This window comes from Neopelma chrysocephalum, unplaced genomic scaffold (assembly GCF_003984885.1).
Source record: "Neopelma chrysocephalum unplaced genomic scaffold, ASM398488v2 Primary Assembly neopelma1_84, whole genome shotgun sequence".
Classification (NCBI taxonomy): domain Eukaryota; kingdom Metazoa; phylum Chordata; class Aves; order Passeriformes; family Pipridae; genus Neopelma; species Neopelma chrysocephalum.
In genome coordinates this window covers 5,935,374-5,953,232 of record NW_020897746.1, presented here as the reverse complement: position 1 = coordinate 5,953,232, position 17,859 = coordinate 5,935,374, and the positions used below count along the sequence as shown (strand labels likewise).

At 57.4% G+C, this 17,859-nt stretch overlaps 1 protein-coding gene across 4 annotated transcripts; it reads right to left on the bottom strand.

Moving 5' to 3' along the window:
• Nucleotides 1–5,907: 5,907 nt before the first annotated feature.
• SPATA20 (spermatogenesis associated 20) lies at nt 5,908–17,683 on the bottom strand. Of its 4 annotated transcripts, XR_003535552.1 has the most exons (17): nt 17,629–17,683; nt 16,475–16,612; nt 16,250–16,314; nt 15,679–15,833; nt 15,299–15,442; nt 14,831–15,032; nt 14,602–14,732; nt 14,417–14,521; nt 13,842–13,916; nt 13,417–13,629; nt 13,070–13,262; nt 12,145–12,313; nt 11,503–11,711; nt 11,164–11,363; nt 10,963–11,043; nt 8,553–8,657; nt 7,288–7,399 (listed from the first exon to the last, which is right to left on the bottom strand). XR_003535552.1 is itself a non-coding variant. In XM_027691339.1 (16 exons), exons 1-16 carry the CDS (start codon nt 17,658–17,660, stop codon nt 7,229–7,231), a joined length of 2,283 nt encoding a protein of 760 aa, XP_027547140.1. In that variant the 5' UTR covers nt 17,661–17,683; the 3' UTR covers nt 5,908–7,228. The 4 variants fall into 4 exon arrangements, 3 of the variants coding, with proteins under 3 accessions (XP_027547140.1, XP_027547142.1, XP_027547141.1); XM_027691339.1 differs by lacking the exon at nt 8,553–8,657 and having other exon boundaries at nt 5,908–7,399; XM_027691341.1 differs by lacking the exons at nt 8,553–8,657; nt 17,629–17,683 and adding an exon at nt 16,910–17,373 and having other exon boundaries at nt 5,908–7,399.
• Nucleotides 17,684–17,859: the final 176 nt, after the last annotated feature.

Here is a 17,859-nt window from a genome sequence, read left to right as displayed (position 1 = left end):
TGGCACACCAAAGCCAAGCTAAGAACACAGTAAGGGATGGAAAACTAGGGGCTGAAAGGACTGTGGGGTTAATTCTGTAATTGTTTGCTCTGGAAGATGCTCATCATCACCAGTGAGGCCACACGGATGTGGGCTATAAGTGGCTGCTGCTGGGGCCAAGATTAAGCAGCACCACTGCACAATATCCACAGGGATATTGCTGTGGGTGGACAGACAGACAGACAGCCAGGCAGACAACCATGCTCCCAGCCCAGACAGGCGTTTTCTCCCTGACCCTGCTCAATGCAAAGTTCCCAGGCTGCCAGGATTCCCCTTGGTGGCCTCGCAAGAGCACCCAGCAGGAGCACCCAGCAGGAGCATCCCGCAGTGTTGCCATGGACATGTGGTTCAGAGGGAGCCTGGGTGCTGTAGGACCCCCACTCCACTGCAGCCCTCGTGAGATAAAAGGGATTTGGGGACTTCATTCATGCCACAAGGATCTCAGCCAGAGACAAGTGTAGGATCTGTGCTGACGATCAAAGCTGCAGTCCTTCGTTAGCATTGGTATCCAGGACCATCTCATTAGCGTGTGATGAGGAGACCAGAGCAGCAGGGCAGACAGGCAGGCAGATGGGGAAGTGGTGTGGACACAGAACAGCACCTTCCTGGAGGGGTTTTTTCCTGTACTTCTCAGCCTTGCAATCCTCAAAGGACCCAAGTCCCCGCTGTCCCCACCATCTCTCTCCCTTTTGGGAGCTCTGTCGAAGCACTGCAGTCACAGGGACTGGGGCACTGAACCTCTGCCCTGCCCTGGCCTGGATTAACCCAGCCATGCTCAGTGCTTTCCCTCCCTGGGGCATGTTTCCAGCCTGATTACCTCTTGATTTTGTCTCTTACCTCCTTTTGCTCTGCCTCACTGCCCCTGCCTGCCCCCAGCACAGGGTCCTCCTCATCCCTGTCCCTCCTCACGGGCTGTGCCCTCCCTGAGCCCTAACCAGCACCGGCCACAAAAAGCAAAGCCAGAGACCTTTCTCTGCCAGATTTTAGTCCCTGGCCCAGCCTCCCCATGGGCTGAAGGGTTCCTGAACACTATGGGGACAGCCACTCTTGCCTCTACCTCAGGCCAAGCTGCCAGGGCACAGGCAGCCTCCATGGATTTGCTCCATTAACACTCAGGCTGCAGCTTCACACTACAACCAGGACCCCTCCAGCACTTCTGTCTTTGCAGACTCTTTCTAAATGAGATTCTTCTCTTTACTCTATTATCCCTGCCAACCCCTTAGGACCTGGGAAATAGCTTTGTCTCCGTCTTCTCCCTCTTTAATTTCCAGTTTTTCACTAAAACACGGATTCCCTTTCTTGTCTGCTTTTCTGGGAGATAAACATATCTGTGCTGGCTGTGCTCTGCACATCCCAGAGGCAGCGGGCATCCCCAGCACGTGGCAGGGATAGCAGCTCCCACAACCCTTAGCAGCTGATGGAGACTCCAGTCACAGCCACAGAAACATGAGTTCTAAAGCAAGAGATGGTGAGGAAGATGAGCCAAAAGGTGTAGAAAGTTGGGAACTGCTGGCACCCTGAGCAGGCTCCTAGAAGGGGCGAGGGGGTCGTGTGTGTGAGCAGGGGCTGGTCCAAAGGCAGGACCCGAGAGCTGCTCCTGCAGCCCCAGAGGGATGGGGACCCCCTGCTCCATCACATCCCAGCTGTGGGGCCACACCAGCACGATCCCACCACAAAGCCAGGGTGATATCAGTGCCACCATACCCAGTGCCCTGGCTCTGTCCAGGGCTCTGTGACTAATTTGGGATGCAGTGGACAGTTTTAATATGCTGCTATAAATATTCATGGGCTGTCAGCTATGAAAAAGGACCCTACCTCCCTCCCTGATGCCCTGCCAGGAGGCAGCACTAGGGAGACAGACCAAGCCCTTGCTGGCGGCCACAGGGGCACAGAAACCCCGGGGGCCACTGGGACATCCCCAGTTTACACCACTATGAGGATGCTTGGTTGGTGTACACCTTGAGGACGGCCCGAGCCACCTTGTACCCAAATTGTGGTTGAACATCAGAGCAGTTTCCTCGCAGCCGTGACGTCCCCGGCAAGCGCGGGGGCGAACGCACCGGCACGGGCGGGGGCCAGCTGTCAAACCCGTGCCTCCGATCCCGCAGAGCCGCAGCTCGCGCCTGTCACGGCAGCCTCCAGTCTGCTGAGCTGCAAAAACCCGATGAAAGCCTTGTGCTGAGTTGCAGTTCTGCCGTGCATCGCCCGGGGGATCGCCTGCCACCCGGCTCCCACGTCCCCACCTCGCCCTCCCAGCCCCGCATCGCTCAGGCATCGCCACTGCCCCGGCCCCAAAAGCATCATCCCGTAGGGATGTGCAGCCCGATTTCTGCATTTCTGAATACCTATTGATTCCTCTTTTACACTCCTCACCCCATCATATCGATCCAATTTAGCCTCTGTGACTCAAACTAAATTAGCTGCCGTTAATCCATGGATAATTGCAGTGAGCCCGGCTCTGCCTGTCCCAGATTCATGGGTGTCAGGGACGGGGAGGAGAGTTCTGGGTCACTCAGGGACATTCAGGTTCCTCCTCTGTGGGTAAAGCCCCCACACATACATCAGCCCAAAGGCAATGGGGAAGGTGCCTCAGGACATCCATCCTGCAACTGGAAATCCGGCTCCTACAGATCAGGACACATCCTGCAGGAGATTTGGCCCCAAAGCCTGGGCATTGCCTCCCAGCTCTAACTCTCCTCAAGCCCTGGGGTTCCTGATGTGGGTTTCTGCCTCAGCTTATACCATAAAGTATTGCTACATGCTTCTTCCAGGCTGCAGCACAAAAGGGGTTAACCCCAAAATCCCCTCCCAGCCACAGAGAGAGGAGCAGCCTCAACCCTCGCTGGAGCCTTGGATGAAACCCCAGATGGAAAGCAGAGCCTGTTCCCCTTTGATTAGCAGCCCAGGCTCCCTGGGAGCCCTCAGCATCTCTCACCTCTAATTTAGCGGCTCACAAAGCGCCGAAGGCAGTGGAGATGCCACACTGTCACCTCACCTGGACTGACAGCCTGGCACAGCACTTGGGGACATCCCCACACTGATGACAGGGCCATCCCTCCACTGGGGTCCTGATTGCTGTGTGCACCCCAAAACTCTCCTCCCACCCGGGCACCCACAAACATGCACCCTCCTCCCCAGACACGCTCCTCCACCCTTCTGCAAAGCCTCCACAATAAAAACATTTAATTTTGATTTAATGCAATAGTTACTGCGGTCAGTAAATACCGAAACTATATTAAAGGAGGATTAGTGGCCATGTAATGGCCAAGTGTCTATTGCATAACCCTTAATCGCTGTGGATGGCTTCCCTCCATGCCATGGGGCCTCTGGCCATCCCTCCCTATCCCTCCCTGCCTTCCCAGTCGTGGCAGAGGTTGACACTCCCCTGAGAAATTGATGGAATTCCTGAGGCTGCCAGGCAGGAGTGGGAGACCTCCAAGTGTTAAACTGGTTAAAAGCATCTGTCCACGAGTGCAAAGCCTGTTTGGGGCAGCTGAGTGCTGTGTGGGGATGATAGTCCCCAAAACACCTTGGCCCGTGCACCTGGCAATGGCAGCCAGCCTGGGGAGAGCTGCAAATTCCCCTGCACAGCCCTGGAGCACATGGTGGCCTCTGGGAGAGGCCAGGCAGGGCACACACTCCAGGACCATGCTGGGGTGGTGGATGTTTTGGACAGGAATGACCTGGACATGCTTTCATGGGAGAGGAAACTGAGGAAGCAGCTGAGCCAAGTGGGACACGCCCACAGAGTCCCCACGCCACAGTCTGGCTCTGCCTCCCCCCCAGGTCCCTGGCACCCATCTGCATGGAAAGTCAGTTTAAAAATCAAAAAGCACATTTTGAGAAAATGTTGGCTGGATTCAGCTGCAAATTCACTTGTCAGGAATATTGGAATTACTGGAGCTGGATGGCGTGAACGTCTGTGCAAGGCAAATGTTGGGGCAGGGAGGAGGTAGCAGAGCTGCTGAGCCCCCAACCCCCCTGCTGCCTGCAGATGCTCCATGGGATGCTGGAAGAGGGTTGCTGCAACACAACACATGCCCCCACCCACCTCCTGGTGCAAGGGGACCCCAGCAAGTGCCCCGAATTACCCCAGAAAGGAGGCTACAATTCAGGGGACTCACCATGGCAGCTTGCTGGCTGCAAATTCCCCCTGGGTGAATACTGCAGTAACTGGGCTTGACAGTTTAGGATTGGCACGGAGGGACTCCTCATACCAGCCCATACCTCCTGCCCCCCTGCACCTGCCTGTCATAGGCTCCCCTAATGTTTCAGGGCATTATGGGGCTTCTCCATCATTTTCAGAGCAGCCGCTGAGCAGCACTTCCCAACCTCCTCCTGCAGCAGCCCCCAGCTACCAAAACCTGCCTGTTTATGCACAAAATAACCCTCAGGCAGGAGCTAATCAGCCTCTCAGGCATGAGCAGATCGGTGCTCAGGTGTTGACTATTTGGCCACCCAAGCATGGCACGACGGGGTGCTCAGCCGTGCCCTAACGAGGCGTTCACGCGTGAATTAACCGTGTGCCCGGGTGTGAACTGGGCACCCACGCTCGGGCACCCACGTGGGAAACAACCAGGGGGGAAAAACTCATTATTTTGCCCAATGCACCTTCTCAAAGGCTGGGATCCCAAATTGCACCCCCCCCATGTGCTTCAGATGGGGGGGTACCAACACTGGAGCAGGGCTGGATCCAGGCTTGGGGACACCCCCTCTTCATCCCCCCACTCCCACAGATGCAACATTCCAAACAACAAACAGCTTTCAAAGCCTGTCTCCCATTGATGTCACATCAATGCCAGCGGAGATAAAAGCCAAGAGACCCAGAACCAGTGCTGGCTTTGCTGGGGAATAATAATTAGAGGGAAAGCCTCATTAGTGCAGCAAGGGTGGCTGCCTGCCCGTGCGTCCTGGACCCCCCAAAAGGGCACGGTGGGTGTCAGCCCTCCCAGCTGCCTTGGTGGGCTGAGCAATGGGGTGCACTGCACTTCCCCCAGTGTGTTAGATGTTAAAGGGGGGTTTTCTATTAAAAAGAAAGAAGGGGGAAATCTGTTTCTCTCCATCCGTGGCTGCTTAGGGCTTCCAGGTGAGCCCAGAGCCCCAAGCAGGGTGACAAAGTCCTGCTGTGCCCTCCAGAGCAGCCTGATGGCAAACCCAAGTGTTTGTGGGGAATAAGCAGCACATCAGTTATTTGATGTGGTTTTAGAGGGGTTTTTTGACAACTCTGCAGCTGGAGAGGAGCAGGGGGAGTTCAGGGTGCTGCCTCCAGCTACCCTCCATGCTGGTGGGGAAAGGGGGTCTTGTGGTGCTCCAGGGAGAGTCCCTGGCAGTCCCCACATCTGCCACTGAAGGGAACACAGGAAAAGGTCGGGGAAGTGGGTATTGTGAAGTGGCACAGGACCCTTGAACCCTGAGACCACACTCCATCACCCTCTTGAGAGGGTGGGCTGGCTGGGCAGCACCCACTAGCCCTGTCTCCTGGTAAGTGCCCCAGAAAACAACACTTGCAGCAAATCAACAGCAGTTGACATGAAATCAGTGGCTTGGTGACAGGAAAGGGATGAGGAAGGAAGTGTCACTGGGAGGGTTTAACCACTGTGACCACCACTGAGGAGCAGCAGCCATGGGTGCCCTGGCCTGGCTGGGGGATACTGAGGGGACCAGCAAGGGGTTGCTGCAACCAAATTCCAGCAAACCCCCCCCTTGCCAAGGCCAAAAAGCTGAAGAGCTGAAGCAGATGGGTGGCTCTGGGGACGGGCAGAGAGTGGGGCCACACAGGACAGGGTTACCAGCACCCAGGGATGGGAGCAAGGCAGAGGTGCCAGGTGAAGAGAGGGGCCACAACAGCAGTTATTCATCACAGAGAACTTTTCATTCTTTTTTGGTTTGGTTTATTTTATTGAGAGGTGAGCCCAATTCATCCTGACAGAGGTTCACAGCACAGCTCTGCCCGGCGGCTGCTTACAGAGACGCGCCGACAAGCAAGACGGTGTGGGGGAAAGGCAGAAAGGCACCCTGTGTCTGTGCCACAGGGGGCTGGTGGGCACCGAAATGGGCTCAGCATATCGCCCCCAGCCCTGTGCCACCTCGGGAACAGCTGCCATTGTGGCATCTGAGATGTCTGGGCTTCCCTGCGGGCACTCAGCACCAGCCCTGCTCTCAGAGGATGCTCTCCCGGCAGACACAGACCAACTCGCTCCGAGCACTCCTGAGGACGGGTGTCAAATCAATCCCCACAGCAGAGATGCCAAGTTAAAAAAAAAAAAAAGAGCAAAAAAACCCAGAGGGAAGCAGCCAGCCATCTGCCAAACCAGCAACTTTCAGCTGGATTTCCAGAAACACTTCAGCTTTTAAAACCAAGAGAGGAGAGAAAATAAAACCCCTCCTCTTCCACAAGCATAGAAAGCATTCAGATGAAGTGCAAAATTCCAATTTTACTTCAAAGGCATTTCTCCTGGCTAGTTACCCCCAAATTCTGGCACAACCCACTGGAAAGCTGGTGGGCAGTGCTGTTTTCCTGCCAGATGACAGCACCCGGCCAGCCTGGGCGTGGGGTGCCGTGCCAGGGGAGCCCAGGGTGTCAGAGGGATGCTGAAAACCTGGTACTCACCTGTTTGGAAGCAGGGAGGGTGAGGAGGGACGGAGGGGAGGACAGTGAGAATAAAGTTTTCATCAGCTGTAATAAGCAGTTTTTTTCATGGACTATATATTAACTTAATGTATGTTACAATCTCCTCTGTAATGGAAAAATACCACAGCTGTCGTAACCAGTAACACGTTCAAGAGCACTTGACTCCCAAGTCATCCAGGTGCTTTTGACAGTGTTACCTTCGGTTGCTATAGGAACCCTAATAGTTTTCCCATCTGACTTCTCCATTAACGCTGGGATTTATATTTAATTTGTTTTCCTTTTCCTCGGCAAGAGGCAGCGAGCAGCAAGTGTGCGTGCCCTCGCTCCTCCGTGGGTGTCTCCTGGATGTGCCAAAATCAGCACCGGGGACCAGAGCAGGTTGTGCCGAGATGGTGCTGGAGCGACAGACCCCGACCTGCTGCAGGTGGGGAAGGGCACAGCCCCATTGCACTGCCAGGAACCATCTGGGATGGTGCTCAGGGTGGCTTTATTACAGGGCTCTCCCATGGTCCCGTGCCAGTCTGTCCCCCCTCTTGCCTTCCTGCAGGGCTGAGGGGCTCATGGGCTGAGCATCCCACGCAGCTCCTGGGCAGAGGTGACAGGCAGGGAGCAGGTGAAGTTGCTGCAGAGGTAGGCGGTAGCTTTCCCATCCTTCCTCTCCAGGGACGTAAGGAAAGGCAACTGGCGGTAGAGGAACCCAGCGCTGTCTCCATCTGCGAGCATCAACACCTGTGGAAAAGGAGCTGTGAGAGCCGGAGAGCACAGCCAGACAGTGACAGAGAGCTGGTTATTCCCTCCCTGCTGACATGCCAAGGGTTGGCAGTGTCCCCCCCATGTGCTTGCCCAAAATGAGGAGGGACAGAGAGCTGAGGGCACCCACGCCCGTGTCCCACGGTGGTCACATCCCTGTAACGGCTGTAGTGGAGGGAGCACGATGGAGATGTGGCAGCTTTGCCTCCCTTGTCTGCTCCAGACACTCGGCAGCCAGGATGGAGCACAGGGACCAGCACACCCCAGCCTGGAGCGGGCTACCCGAGCCAGCTGGCTCCCTGGGAACACCTGCCCAGCCCAGGGGTAGCCCCAGAACCAGCTGCAGCATCACCCCATCCCACCTACAGCCCAGCTCCTCCTGCCCCCCTCCACGCTTCCCAAAAAACTCAGCCTCTGGCTGTGGGTCAGGGGCTCTCCCAGCTGACACAGCGGCACCAGCCAGGGGTGATGGCCGGGCTTCCAGGATAATTAGCTTTTCTGAAAGGGAAAATGTTTGTTAAAGCCTCAGGGCTTGCAGGCTAATCAGGAGGAAGGCCAGGAGCTGGCTTCGAGCCTTGTGTGACACTGATGCACAGGGTGAGCAAAACACCGGCCCTTCCCAAGGCCCAAGGCATGGCAGGAGCATCCTGCTGCCAGAACACCCACCCTTGCCCACCCCAGCCCCAGCCCAGCAATGTGCACCCGCTGCAGTGCCTGCCAGGCATGGACACACTCGCCACATGCCACGATACTCATACCAACGCCAACAAGGGATGCCAACACCAAACGCTGCTTCCACAGCACACACATCTCCCACCCTGGCACCACTTGCACCACCCCTGGGGCCAGCAGCAAACCCAGCACTGACACCCAAGGACATGCACACAGCCTCACCTGTGCCTGGCAGGAGCTGCCCACACTCTTGTGTCCCCAGGGGGCCACTGTGTCCCCAGTCCCTGCCCTGGAAAACGGTTGCTGCAGTCCTGTCCTGTCCCCCATCACCCCCACATCTGTTTGGCCACTGGCCTGACCCAGCTCTGGCTCAGCCTGTCTCCCTGCCTGCCTCCTGCTCCCCCCCAACTTCCTCCCCCCTCGCCTTTGTCTGGAATTAATTCCAGGAGTGATTAATTACCAATTCATGTCCAATCTGAAATTCATTATTCATTTTTCTCACAAGCTCCCCAAGGTCCTCTCACGGGGCCAGGATGAAGGCGAGCGGCAGGCGAGCGCTCTGCAGCTGAGGAGATAATGGGATCCTTCATAATTACCCTAAAGACCATTAACAGGGCAGGGATCTATACCAGGAGCTGGGATTCAGCCCTGGAGCAGGGATCCAACTCTCCGTGCTCCCAGCACCAGGACACTCTGAGCAATAGCCATCAGCATCACCCCAGAGCACTTGCCCCATAGCAGCCGCCTGTGGCAAAGGCCTCCTCCTGGCCCAGGGTCCACTTAAAACCACGACCTCAATGCCATTTTATCACTGGCATCTCGTTACAGCAAGGATTCCAATGTGAGGTTTGTGAGGAATTAATTACTGGAACGACCTAATTAATTGTGTTCCTGTCGACGAGCCTGGCCCCCAGCATCCTGCCAGCACTGAGGGAGTGGAGGCGCAGGGGACACAGCAATGATGTTTCCCCAACTCCTTGGCAAAGCGAATTCCCAAAGCTGCCACATCCCTGGAGCAGGTGACCTGGGACTGCTCTGCTTCAGTCAGCTTCCCAGGATGGGGAAGAAGAGCTGAGGAGCAGCTGGAGGGGGCAGGAGGCGGGTGGGAAAAGGAGCACCCGCATGTCCATGTGATGCAGCATGGAAACATGGATGGCAGTCGGGAGGCAGCAGGCTGCTCCCAAAGGCAGTGAGACCCTCTGAGCAGTGGGATTCTCCCTCACCTTCCTCCATCACCTCTGCAAGGTGAAGAGTCATTGCTACTCCCAGACATGCTGCTCAGCTCCTACCGCTCCTGCACACTTGTGCTTGGGGAAGCAGAGACACTGCAGAGCCCCATTGGGCTCTGCTCCTCTGGAAACCACAATCCTTCTTCCAGGAAACAAACCCAAGATACTGAATGAAACAGCTTCAGTTCCATCCCACCACTGCAACACGAGGAAGATGCAGGGCAGGCAAGGGGCAAACAGGGCCAGACCCCCACCCTGCCTGCTACCAGGGTCCAGCTTCAGCCCCCCACAAGCCCCACCAAGCACAGCCCCCCTGCATGCAGCCCAGATAGGCACCATTGTGCTGAGGCAGCCCCTGAGCACCCTGTGACACCACTCCCCCAAGGAAATATCCATCCAGAGCACCCAGCCCTCACCTTCTTCTCTACCCCAAGGAAGGCAACAGCTTGAAGCAGAAAGACCTGCCCCTGGGGAGGGAGCATCCCCACCAGCCAGGCTTGTTCCCAGCTTAGCAGGAGGGAGCTGAACTGCAGGGAAGGAGAGGACATGGCTGTGCTGTTCGTGCTGCTCAAGACCCCGAAGCTGCCCCTGACGTGGGCTCAGGGGACCAACAGCTGAACCAGCTGTAGGCAGAGAGAGTGTGTTATCAGCAGCAGTGCCAGGCTGCCCACTGCCACCACAGCGCTTCCTGTCCCTGCAAACTGGGTCACCCACTGTAATCCTTCAAAGGGAGACAGGAAGAGTGCAGGAGCAGAGGCCCTGCACATGGCACAGGGACCAGCATGGCTGAGGGTGCTGCTGGACAGGTGATGGTGGGAGGAAGGAGAGCTGTGTGCCCCACTCACACTCCTGGGAGTTGTGTCCCTCCTCCAACATCGGCATTAAACACAGCTGGGCACATAGACAGAAGGTCAGGGGTGACAGCCCTGTGGGCTAAGCTAATGTGAACACAGAGCAAGGGATCCTGTGCTGACAGCTCAGCCCTCCACAGTTCATGCCAGCTGGTGTTACAGAAGGAAACTGGTGCTTTAGCCTCAGCACCAGCTCACCACATGCTGAGGTTGAACATGCCAGTCCCTGGCACCAGGACCCAACAGGCAGGGATGAATCTGGTCCAAATATCAAGGCCCCTCACCCACAGCCCAGTCCTACTTCCCTCAACTCCACAGCTTTGCTGAGATCAGAGCCATCATGCCCAGGGCAGGGACACTGCCTAACACACCTGATGAGCACCAGCTTTGGGAAATGCCAGCCCCTCCTGGCTGGGGGTACCCAGAGCTGGAGCAAACCTTGCTGCTTCCAAGGATGCCAGGGTGGCTACAGGCAGCAGGTGACCCACACACTGGCTGGATCTGCATGGGGCATGACACATGGGCACCAGAATGAAAGGTTTTCCCTTGGGAAAGCACTGGGCTCAGGTTGAAAGCAGTGTAAACAGCCAGCAGCAAAAGCAGCTGCTGCTGCAGCTACTGATGGGCTGGGCTGCCTGCGCTCTGGAAAGGACAGGATGCTTCCTGGAAGGGAGGCAGGACAGAGGAGGAGGAGGATGGATGTTAAAGCAGCATCGGGAAAAGGATGGAAGCACCACCAACGCAGGCAGTAGGGGCCAGGGGAGGCCTGGCAAGTGGGAGGCACCTCTACCTTGTTCGGGCTGAAGACAGAGCGGACGCAGCGCAGCATCTCTTTGGTGTCTTCTCCTTGGGGGTCCCCACAGATAACGACCTGTCCAGGGGGAATGTGAGTGGCAGGAGGGAGAAAACAGAGCTGTGACTGCACCCACACCACCGCCAGGCCCGCTCCCTGCAGCAGGACCCAGAGGGGACACTGAGTCCCAGCCCATACCTGTTTGAGGGTCTGATGGAAGATGGCAGTGGCCCGGGCCATCTCTGGCAGGGCTATCGGGATCTTCTTCAGCCTCTCTGAGAAAGCAGCTAAGATCTGCCCAGCTTTCTCCACCCAGTCCATATGGCCAGAGTAACAAGCTGCTCGGAGCAGGTTTGTGACAGTGACAGAGTTGGCGGTGGGCTCTGCTCCATCTTGGTCTGCAGGGGACAACAGCTCCCATCAGCCCAGTGCCTCACCACCCCATAGCCTGATCCTCCTGCCTGGCATCGCCCCTGTCCTCCTGAAGCTGCCCCACACCATCACCCATGGAGATCATGGCCATGTCCCCAAGCTCACCACCCTTGAGGCGCAGGAGCACAGAGGGATCACCAGCCTCGCTGGAAAAATACGCAAAGCCTTTGGGGTCCCAGAAGAGCTTGTCTTGCATGTGCTGGAGATGCAGGGCCCACTCCAGCCAGTCCTGCTCCAGTGAGGCTTCATACAGGTCAAAGAGTGCTTGGATGACGAAGACATAATCCTCCAGGAAGCCCTGGATGGGCACAGCACTGCAGGGGCATATGGGGAAGGAGCATCAGGATCTCTACGCTGACCAGGTTGTAAATGTTCTCCAAGCCAGCAAAGCCCTGCCTACTGGTCTCTGCTACCCAAGGAGATGCCACCAAGATAAGCAGTGGCTGTGCTAAATCATCACACAGCTCAGCCCCAGGGTTCTGTACAGGAGATGAGGGCAGGGGAAGACTCCTGCCATCATGGATGAGGAATGGGAAAGGATTTGACCTTAATCCCTCCTCACTGGGTGGGGGGCACTAACACATCCTTAACTGCACTGGAAGCGGTTCTATACAAAGTAAGAAGCCTCCCTCTCTCCCTGGAAGGAGGAGCCTGGAAGTCCTGCCTGGAAGACAGGAGGATGGGCTGTGCTGGGAGCCTGGGCAGCACCGCAGAGTGGCCAGTTGACCTACAGACACTGACACTCACCTCTGCTCCACTGAGTTGTCCTTACCCCGGTAGCAGCTCCGCAGCAGCCTCCCGCTGTCGGGGTCAAAAAGGTGTGTCCTCAGGAATGCAGCTGCCTGTGCAGCCCTTTGCACATACCCCTGCTCAGCCAGGGCTGCCCCAGCCTGGGCAAAGCCCGAGATCATCAGCCCTGCACAGGAACAGACACAGGGATGGGCTCAGGGGGGCACACGGGACCGGCGGAGAGTCTCTGTCTGTCACTGGAAGGATGTTCAGTGTGAAGCTCATCCTCCCTGATGCCAGCAGGTCAGGGCTCAGTCACCAGCTCTTCTGCTAATTCAAATCACTAAGGAAGTCATTTACTGTCACCAAAAAGAAAGGCAGAGTGCTGCAAGGCCAGCAGGAGCTGAGCCTTTGTTTGTGGGCAGAAACAGGGCTTAAGAGTATTCCTGTTTGCAGGTGGTGGTATAACTCCAGCCCACACCAGCTCCAGATCCAGATACCCAGGGATTTACTGCTGGGAACAGTGCCTGGGGTCCTGAAGTATAACCTGCAGCAGGACGCCCAGACAGACAGACACAGAGCTGTGGTTCCCCCGTGCATGCAGCAGTGGGGATGGGCTCTGTGCCAGCCTGGATTCTGGGTCCCCAGCTCAGTCCCCTTCCCCACAGCCCAGCCAGGGGAGCTGGGCTGAGCCAGGAAAAGAGTTTTGCTGCTCTCTGCTGGCAGCTGGGGAGGAAAATAAAGCCAGAACAATATCCCAATGCTCCACAGCCTCAGAGCTTGCTTCCCCACGGTCCCTGATCCCAGCCCACCTGTGCCTCTCTGGGCATTCTCCAGGCCCTGCAGGACTCGTTGCTACCAGCCCCTCAAAACGTGCTGGCCCCAGGGAGCTGCAGAGGGGTCCAGCCAAGGAACATGCCCCTGGAGCTGAGCTGCCTCTCACCATTCCATGCTGCCAGCATCTTGGAGTCCAGGTGTGGCCGTGGCCGCTGTGCCCGGGCTGTGCACAGCCTGTGCCGGCATTCCTGCAGCAGGGCATCCAGCCGGCCCGGCTCCAGCCCAAACCGGGCTGCCGTCAGCTCCGGGGAGCACTGGGCAATGAGGACGTTCTTGCCCTTCAGCTCCTCATGGGGGTCCTGAAGGGAGAGAAATGAGTTCTATGAAGACCATCCGACTGGGGAGGTGTCAGACCCCGTGTGCTTTGGGGCTGCTCTGCCATCCCTCCATGGCCAGGGATGCGGGTCCCTCACCAATGCTCCCGGTACCAGGCAAGTCTTTGCTCTCCCTCACCTGCATGGGGTCCACGTTGCCATTCTCCTTCACTCCATAGTGGTGCATGAAGACATCCCCCAAGGTTGTGCCCTCTGTGGCCCCCTCGACAGGGTCAGGGAGGAGAGCCTGGAGCTCCTTGGCCTCCCACACACAGAAAGCTCCTTCTCGCTTCTCTTTGGATGTGGTGGTTGGGTAGGAATCTGCATCCTCTGCACTATAGAAACCTCCTGCCTGGGAAAAGAGCAGCAGAGAGACCCTCCAGCTACTGGGACAGCACCTTCAAAGAGCTCCCCATCACTGCTTGGCCGGCAGTCCAGCCACCGAGCCTCAGCAGCACCCCAGACTAAGCTCAGCTGGGGAGGGAGAGAGGGAAAAGAAGGCCCAAGCCACATTCCAGGGCAGAGTAAGTGGCTCCCTTTGGCTCAGCTCAGGGAACAACCTACCTGGTCACTCAGGTCCCGTGAGACATAGAGCAGAATGTCACGGGCAACATCGGCAAAGAATTCATCACCAGAGATCTGAGGGAGGCACAGGGTGGGCATCAGTGTTATAAGGGGCAAGGGAGAGGCAGGAGACACAGCAAGATAAAGTAAGAGACTGATCTAAAGAGTTGGCAAAGGAGGTGAGTCACGCTTGAAAGTCCAGGGATTTGAAATGTGGGATGAATTCAGAGCGAGATCTCCGACAGAAATCTACTATCAGTGTATACTGATCATCTACTAACCCTGAGGTTACACCAAGGTCAGAGGCAGCAGCATTTGTTTGCTGACTTGCAAAGATCAGCCCAAAGGCTGTTCCCTGCCCTGTTATGTAGCCCTCCCTGGGGCTACACTGTCACGGGTTTGTGCAGTGTTTCTGTTTGAACAAAGCAGATGAAGAGGAGCATGGGATTGCTCCATGCCCATGGGATGGGCAATATTTTGGGGAACAGGCTTTGAAGCTGCTCCCCAAATCAAACCAACCCTCCCCAGCCAGCACGAGCGGGCTCACCCCTCACAGAAGGATGCCACAGCTGTACCTGAAATGCTCTGCTGTACACAGCTGCCAACTGCCCCTGGTCATACAGCATCTTCTCAAAGTGAGGGACGTGCCAGTGCTGGTCGGTGGAGTAGCGGTGAAACCCCTGCAAAGACCACATGGACAGGTCTCCACCCCATGTCTCCAGGGCATGCCAGGGGTTTACCCCCAAGGATTTCCTCCTACCTGACCAATGTGGTCATGGATGCCCCCATGAGCCATCATCTTGAGGGTATGCAGAGCCATCTGCAGTGCCCGGGCACCCTCTGGAGTTGTTCGGTGCAGGGCCCAGTACGTGAACAGGAAATTCAAATTCACTGAAACACAGGGAGAAAGTGGGAGGCTGTGGGGTGGGCTGTGCCCCCACAGCACTGCCTGCCCCACGACAGGGCTCAGCAGCAGAGGCCACACTGACCTGGAGTGGGGAACTTGGGGGCTTGGGAAAAGCCACCATAGTCCTCATCATAGGATCTGGAGAGCTGCTGGAAACAGGTGTCCATCACCTCTTTGGATGGTGGGGGTGACTCCTGGCCCTGCACATGGATTTCAGATGTCTGTCTCAATGCTTCCAGAATCCTGTGGCTGCTCTCCAACAGGGCATCTTTGTTCTCCTTCCACTAAGATGCAAAGGAGAAAGACAGTTTTTCCCTGTTTTTATTCTCTGTTTCCTGCCTTGCATCAGTCCAAACCCACCTCCGGCTCTTGATCACCCTCCCCAGATCAGCTCAAATCTACCTCCAACCCAGCCAAAGCTCTGGCATGTTCTCTAGGATACTCTTCCTCACAACTGTATCACCTTACTCAGTCACCCTTCAAGCCCAGACCAACTTCCCTGGGTCCCTTTTGGCTGAGCACTGGCTGCTACACCATTCCTGCCCCGCACCTGCTCTGCGATCCGGAGCAGCACAGTCCGAAAACCAACGCGATGAAATCGATCCTCAGGAGGGAAGTACGTCCCCCCAGCAAAGGGCTTGAGATCTGGGGTCAGCCAGACGCTCATGGGCCAACCACCTCCACCGCTGGTGGCCTGAAAGACACATCACGGGCACACCAAGGTCATGCAAGAGGCACCTTCTGCTCTGTGCCCCTCCAGCACACCCAAGAGCCTCACTCGAGGACAGAGGTGTGTTTCTCTCCACCCCCAAGATGGCCCCATCCATACCACCCCACAAACTGGTTCCTCTTGCCTGAGGAAGGTGACCATGAACCTCAACTTGAGGGAGCCAGTCAAAGCCTCTTGGGCACTGCCCGTGCCTCCCTCACCTGCACGAAGGTCATGTACACTCTGTCCACGTCTGGCCGCTCCTCACGATCCACTTTGATGCACACAAAGTGCTTGTTCATGATCTCCCCGATCTCCTTGCTCTTGAAGGACTCCTCCTCCATCACATGGCACCAGTGGCAGGTGGAGTAGCCCACTGAAAACAAGCTCAGGTGAGTGAGGAATGGCCCTTTGCAGGGAGCAGGACACATTTGAGTGATGGGGAGATCACTCAGAGATGGGGAGCCCTGTTATGGGCAACAGCTACTGGCCCCCTAGAGAAGAAAGGGAGGGGAAAGGAGAGGAGAGGAAAGGAGGGCTCCTTTGGGCCTCCCCAGAAGGAGGGAAAAGGCCCTCTGGGCTCTCCAGTTCTTCCTCTTAAAATCTGGCCAAATCTTGCTCCCAAATGAGCCCACCTTTGCAGAGAGCTTTTCCAGCACGTGGCCCTCTATTGTTTGGTGTCCATCAGTACCTATATGGCTACTCACACAGCAGCTTGGGATGCAGCCCAGCTTATCTGATCACCTACTAAACCACCCACGGGGACACAAAATATGTCTTGTTTCTGGTTACCTGACAGGAATATCACCTTGTTTTCTTTCTTTGCTTTATCAAAGGCTTCCTGACCCCAAGGGTACCTGTGGGGGGAGACAAGAAAGGAACTTCAGGGTTTCCAGCTGCCAGGACAGGAGGGTGGACCCTGAGCCTGGGGGGGCTTCCATATGGTAGCGAGTCCCTCAGCCCCACAGACACCAGAAGAGGAGGAGGACGAGGGGGAAAGGTTCCCTTTGCTCTTACCAATCCACGGGGTTGTGGGCGTGCTGCAGCAGGTACGGGGACTTCTCGTTAATGAGGCGGTTGGTGTGACGAGGGACGCCGGGGGGGCTGGGTGACCCCCCCGTGGCCATGGCTGCCAGCCCCGTCAGGAACGTGCACCTGTGACACCAAACAGGGTCCTGGGCCCCCTGCTCAGCACAGGGGAGCTCAGCCTTCACAGAGAGCCACGATGGCCCATGGCACAACCACCATCACCCCAGTCCCTGTTGGTGCCCCCACTCCCAGCCCCAGTTCTGGGTGGCACTTAGTCCACCTCCTTCCCCCTCCCCGGACCCTACAAGTCCTCTCCATTCACTGGAGGCTCAGGGCAGGTTGTTCTCCTCCAGTTTGGCACAGCCACGGCAGGGGACTGCCATCCCCAGGGCTGCCCCCCTCCAGCACCCTTTGGGGACACACCTGACAGCTGTGGGTGCGGGAACAGCATCTGTGGGACTTGACCTGCATGTCCTCAGAGAGGAACATCCCCTCAGAGAGGAAAATGCCCTTCCAGGGGTGCAGGGGTGGGTGGAGGGTGTGGGTGTGGGCAGGGGGGTTACAGGCTCTTCATGGTGAAGGGAGTGAAGGGCAGGAGGGGACCAGAGAGACTCCCCTGCTGCTGGGAAAGATGCAGGGCTGGGGTGTGAGGATGCAGGAGTAGTGCAGGGATGCAGGGCTGCGATGCAGGTCTCAGGTGCAGGGATGCAGGGGTGCAGAAGGGGTGCGGGGATGAAGGGCTGCGATGCAGGGATGTAAGGCTGGGATACAGGGATGCAGAAAGGGTGCAGCGATGAAGGGCCGGGATACAGGGATGCAGAAGGAAGCGTGAGGGAGGGCGCAGATCGGGGGTGCGGAGAGTACGTAAAGCCATGCAGGGGGTGGAGGGATGCGGGGAGGATTTAGAGAGGATACAGGGGTGTGCAGAGGGAAGCAGGGAGGATGTTGGGGAATGAAGGAGAGGCTTTAGGAGGGATTCAGGAGGAGATGCAGGGCGGGGTACAGGGCGCTGCAGGACAACTTAGGGGATGCAGGGGGGCACAGAAGGGGTGCGGGGAGGCAGCGATAGCGCAGCGGGGCTGCCGGGTCACACATCCACCGCCCCCGGGGCCAGACCCGCCACCCCGGGACCCCTCCGGTACCTGCGGGCGCTGCGCAGCGGCCCCGCCAACATGGCGGCGGATCGGGCCGGCCCCGCGCCCCGGCCTCCAACGGCCCCGCCCCCGAGGCACTATTGCTCCAATCATCGGCCCCGCCGCGCCCACGGCCCCACCCTCCGAACCACCGCCCCTTCTGGCCCCGCCCCCGGAGACGCTGTAGCTCCAATCACTGGCCCCGTCATGCCCCAGGCCCCGCCCCCTGAGCCTCGGCCC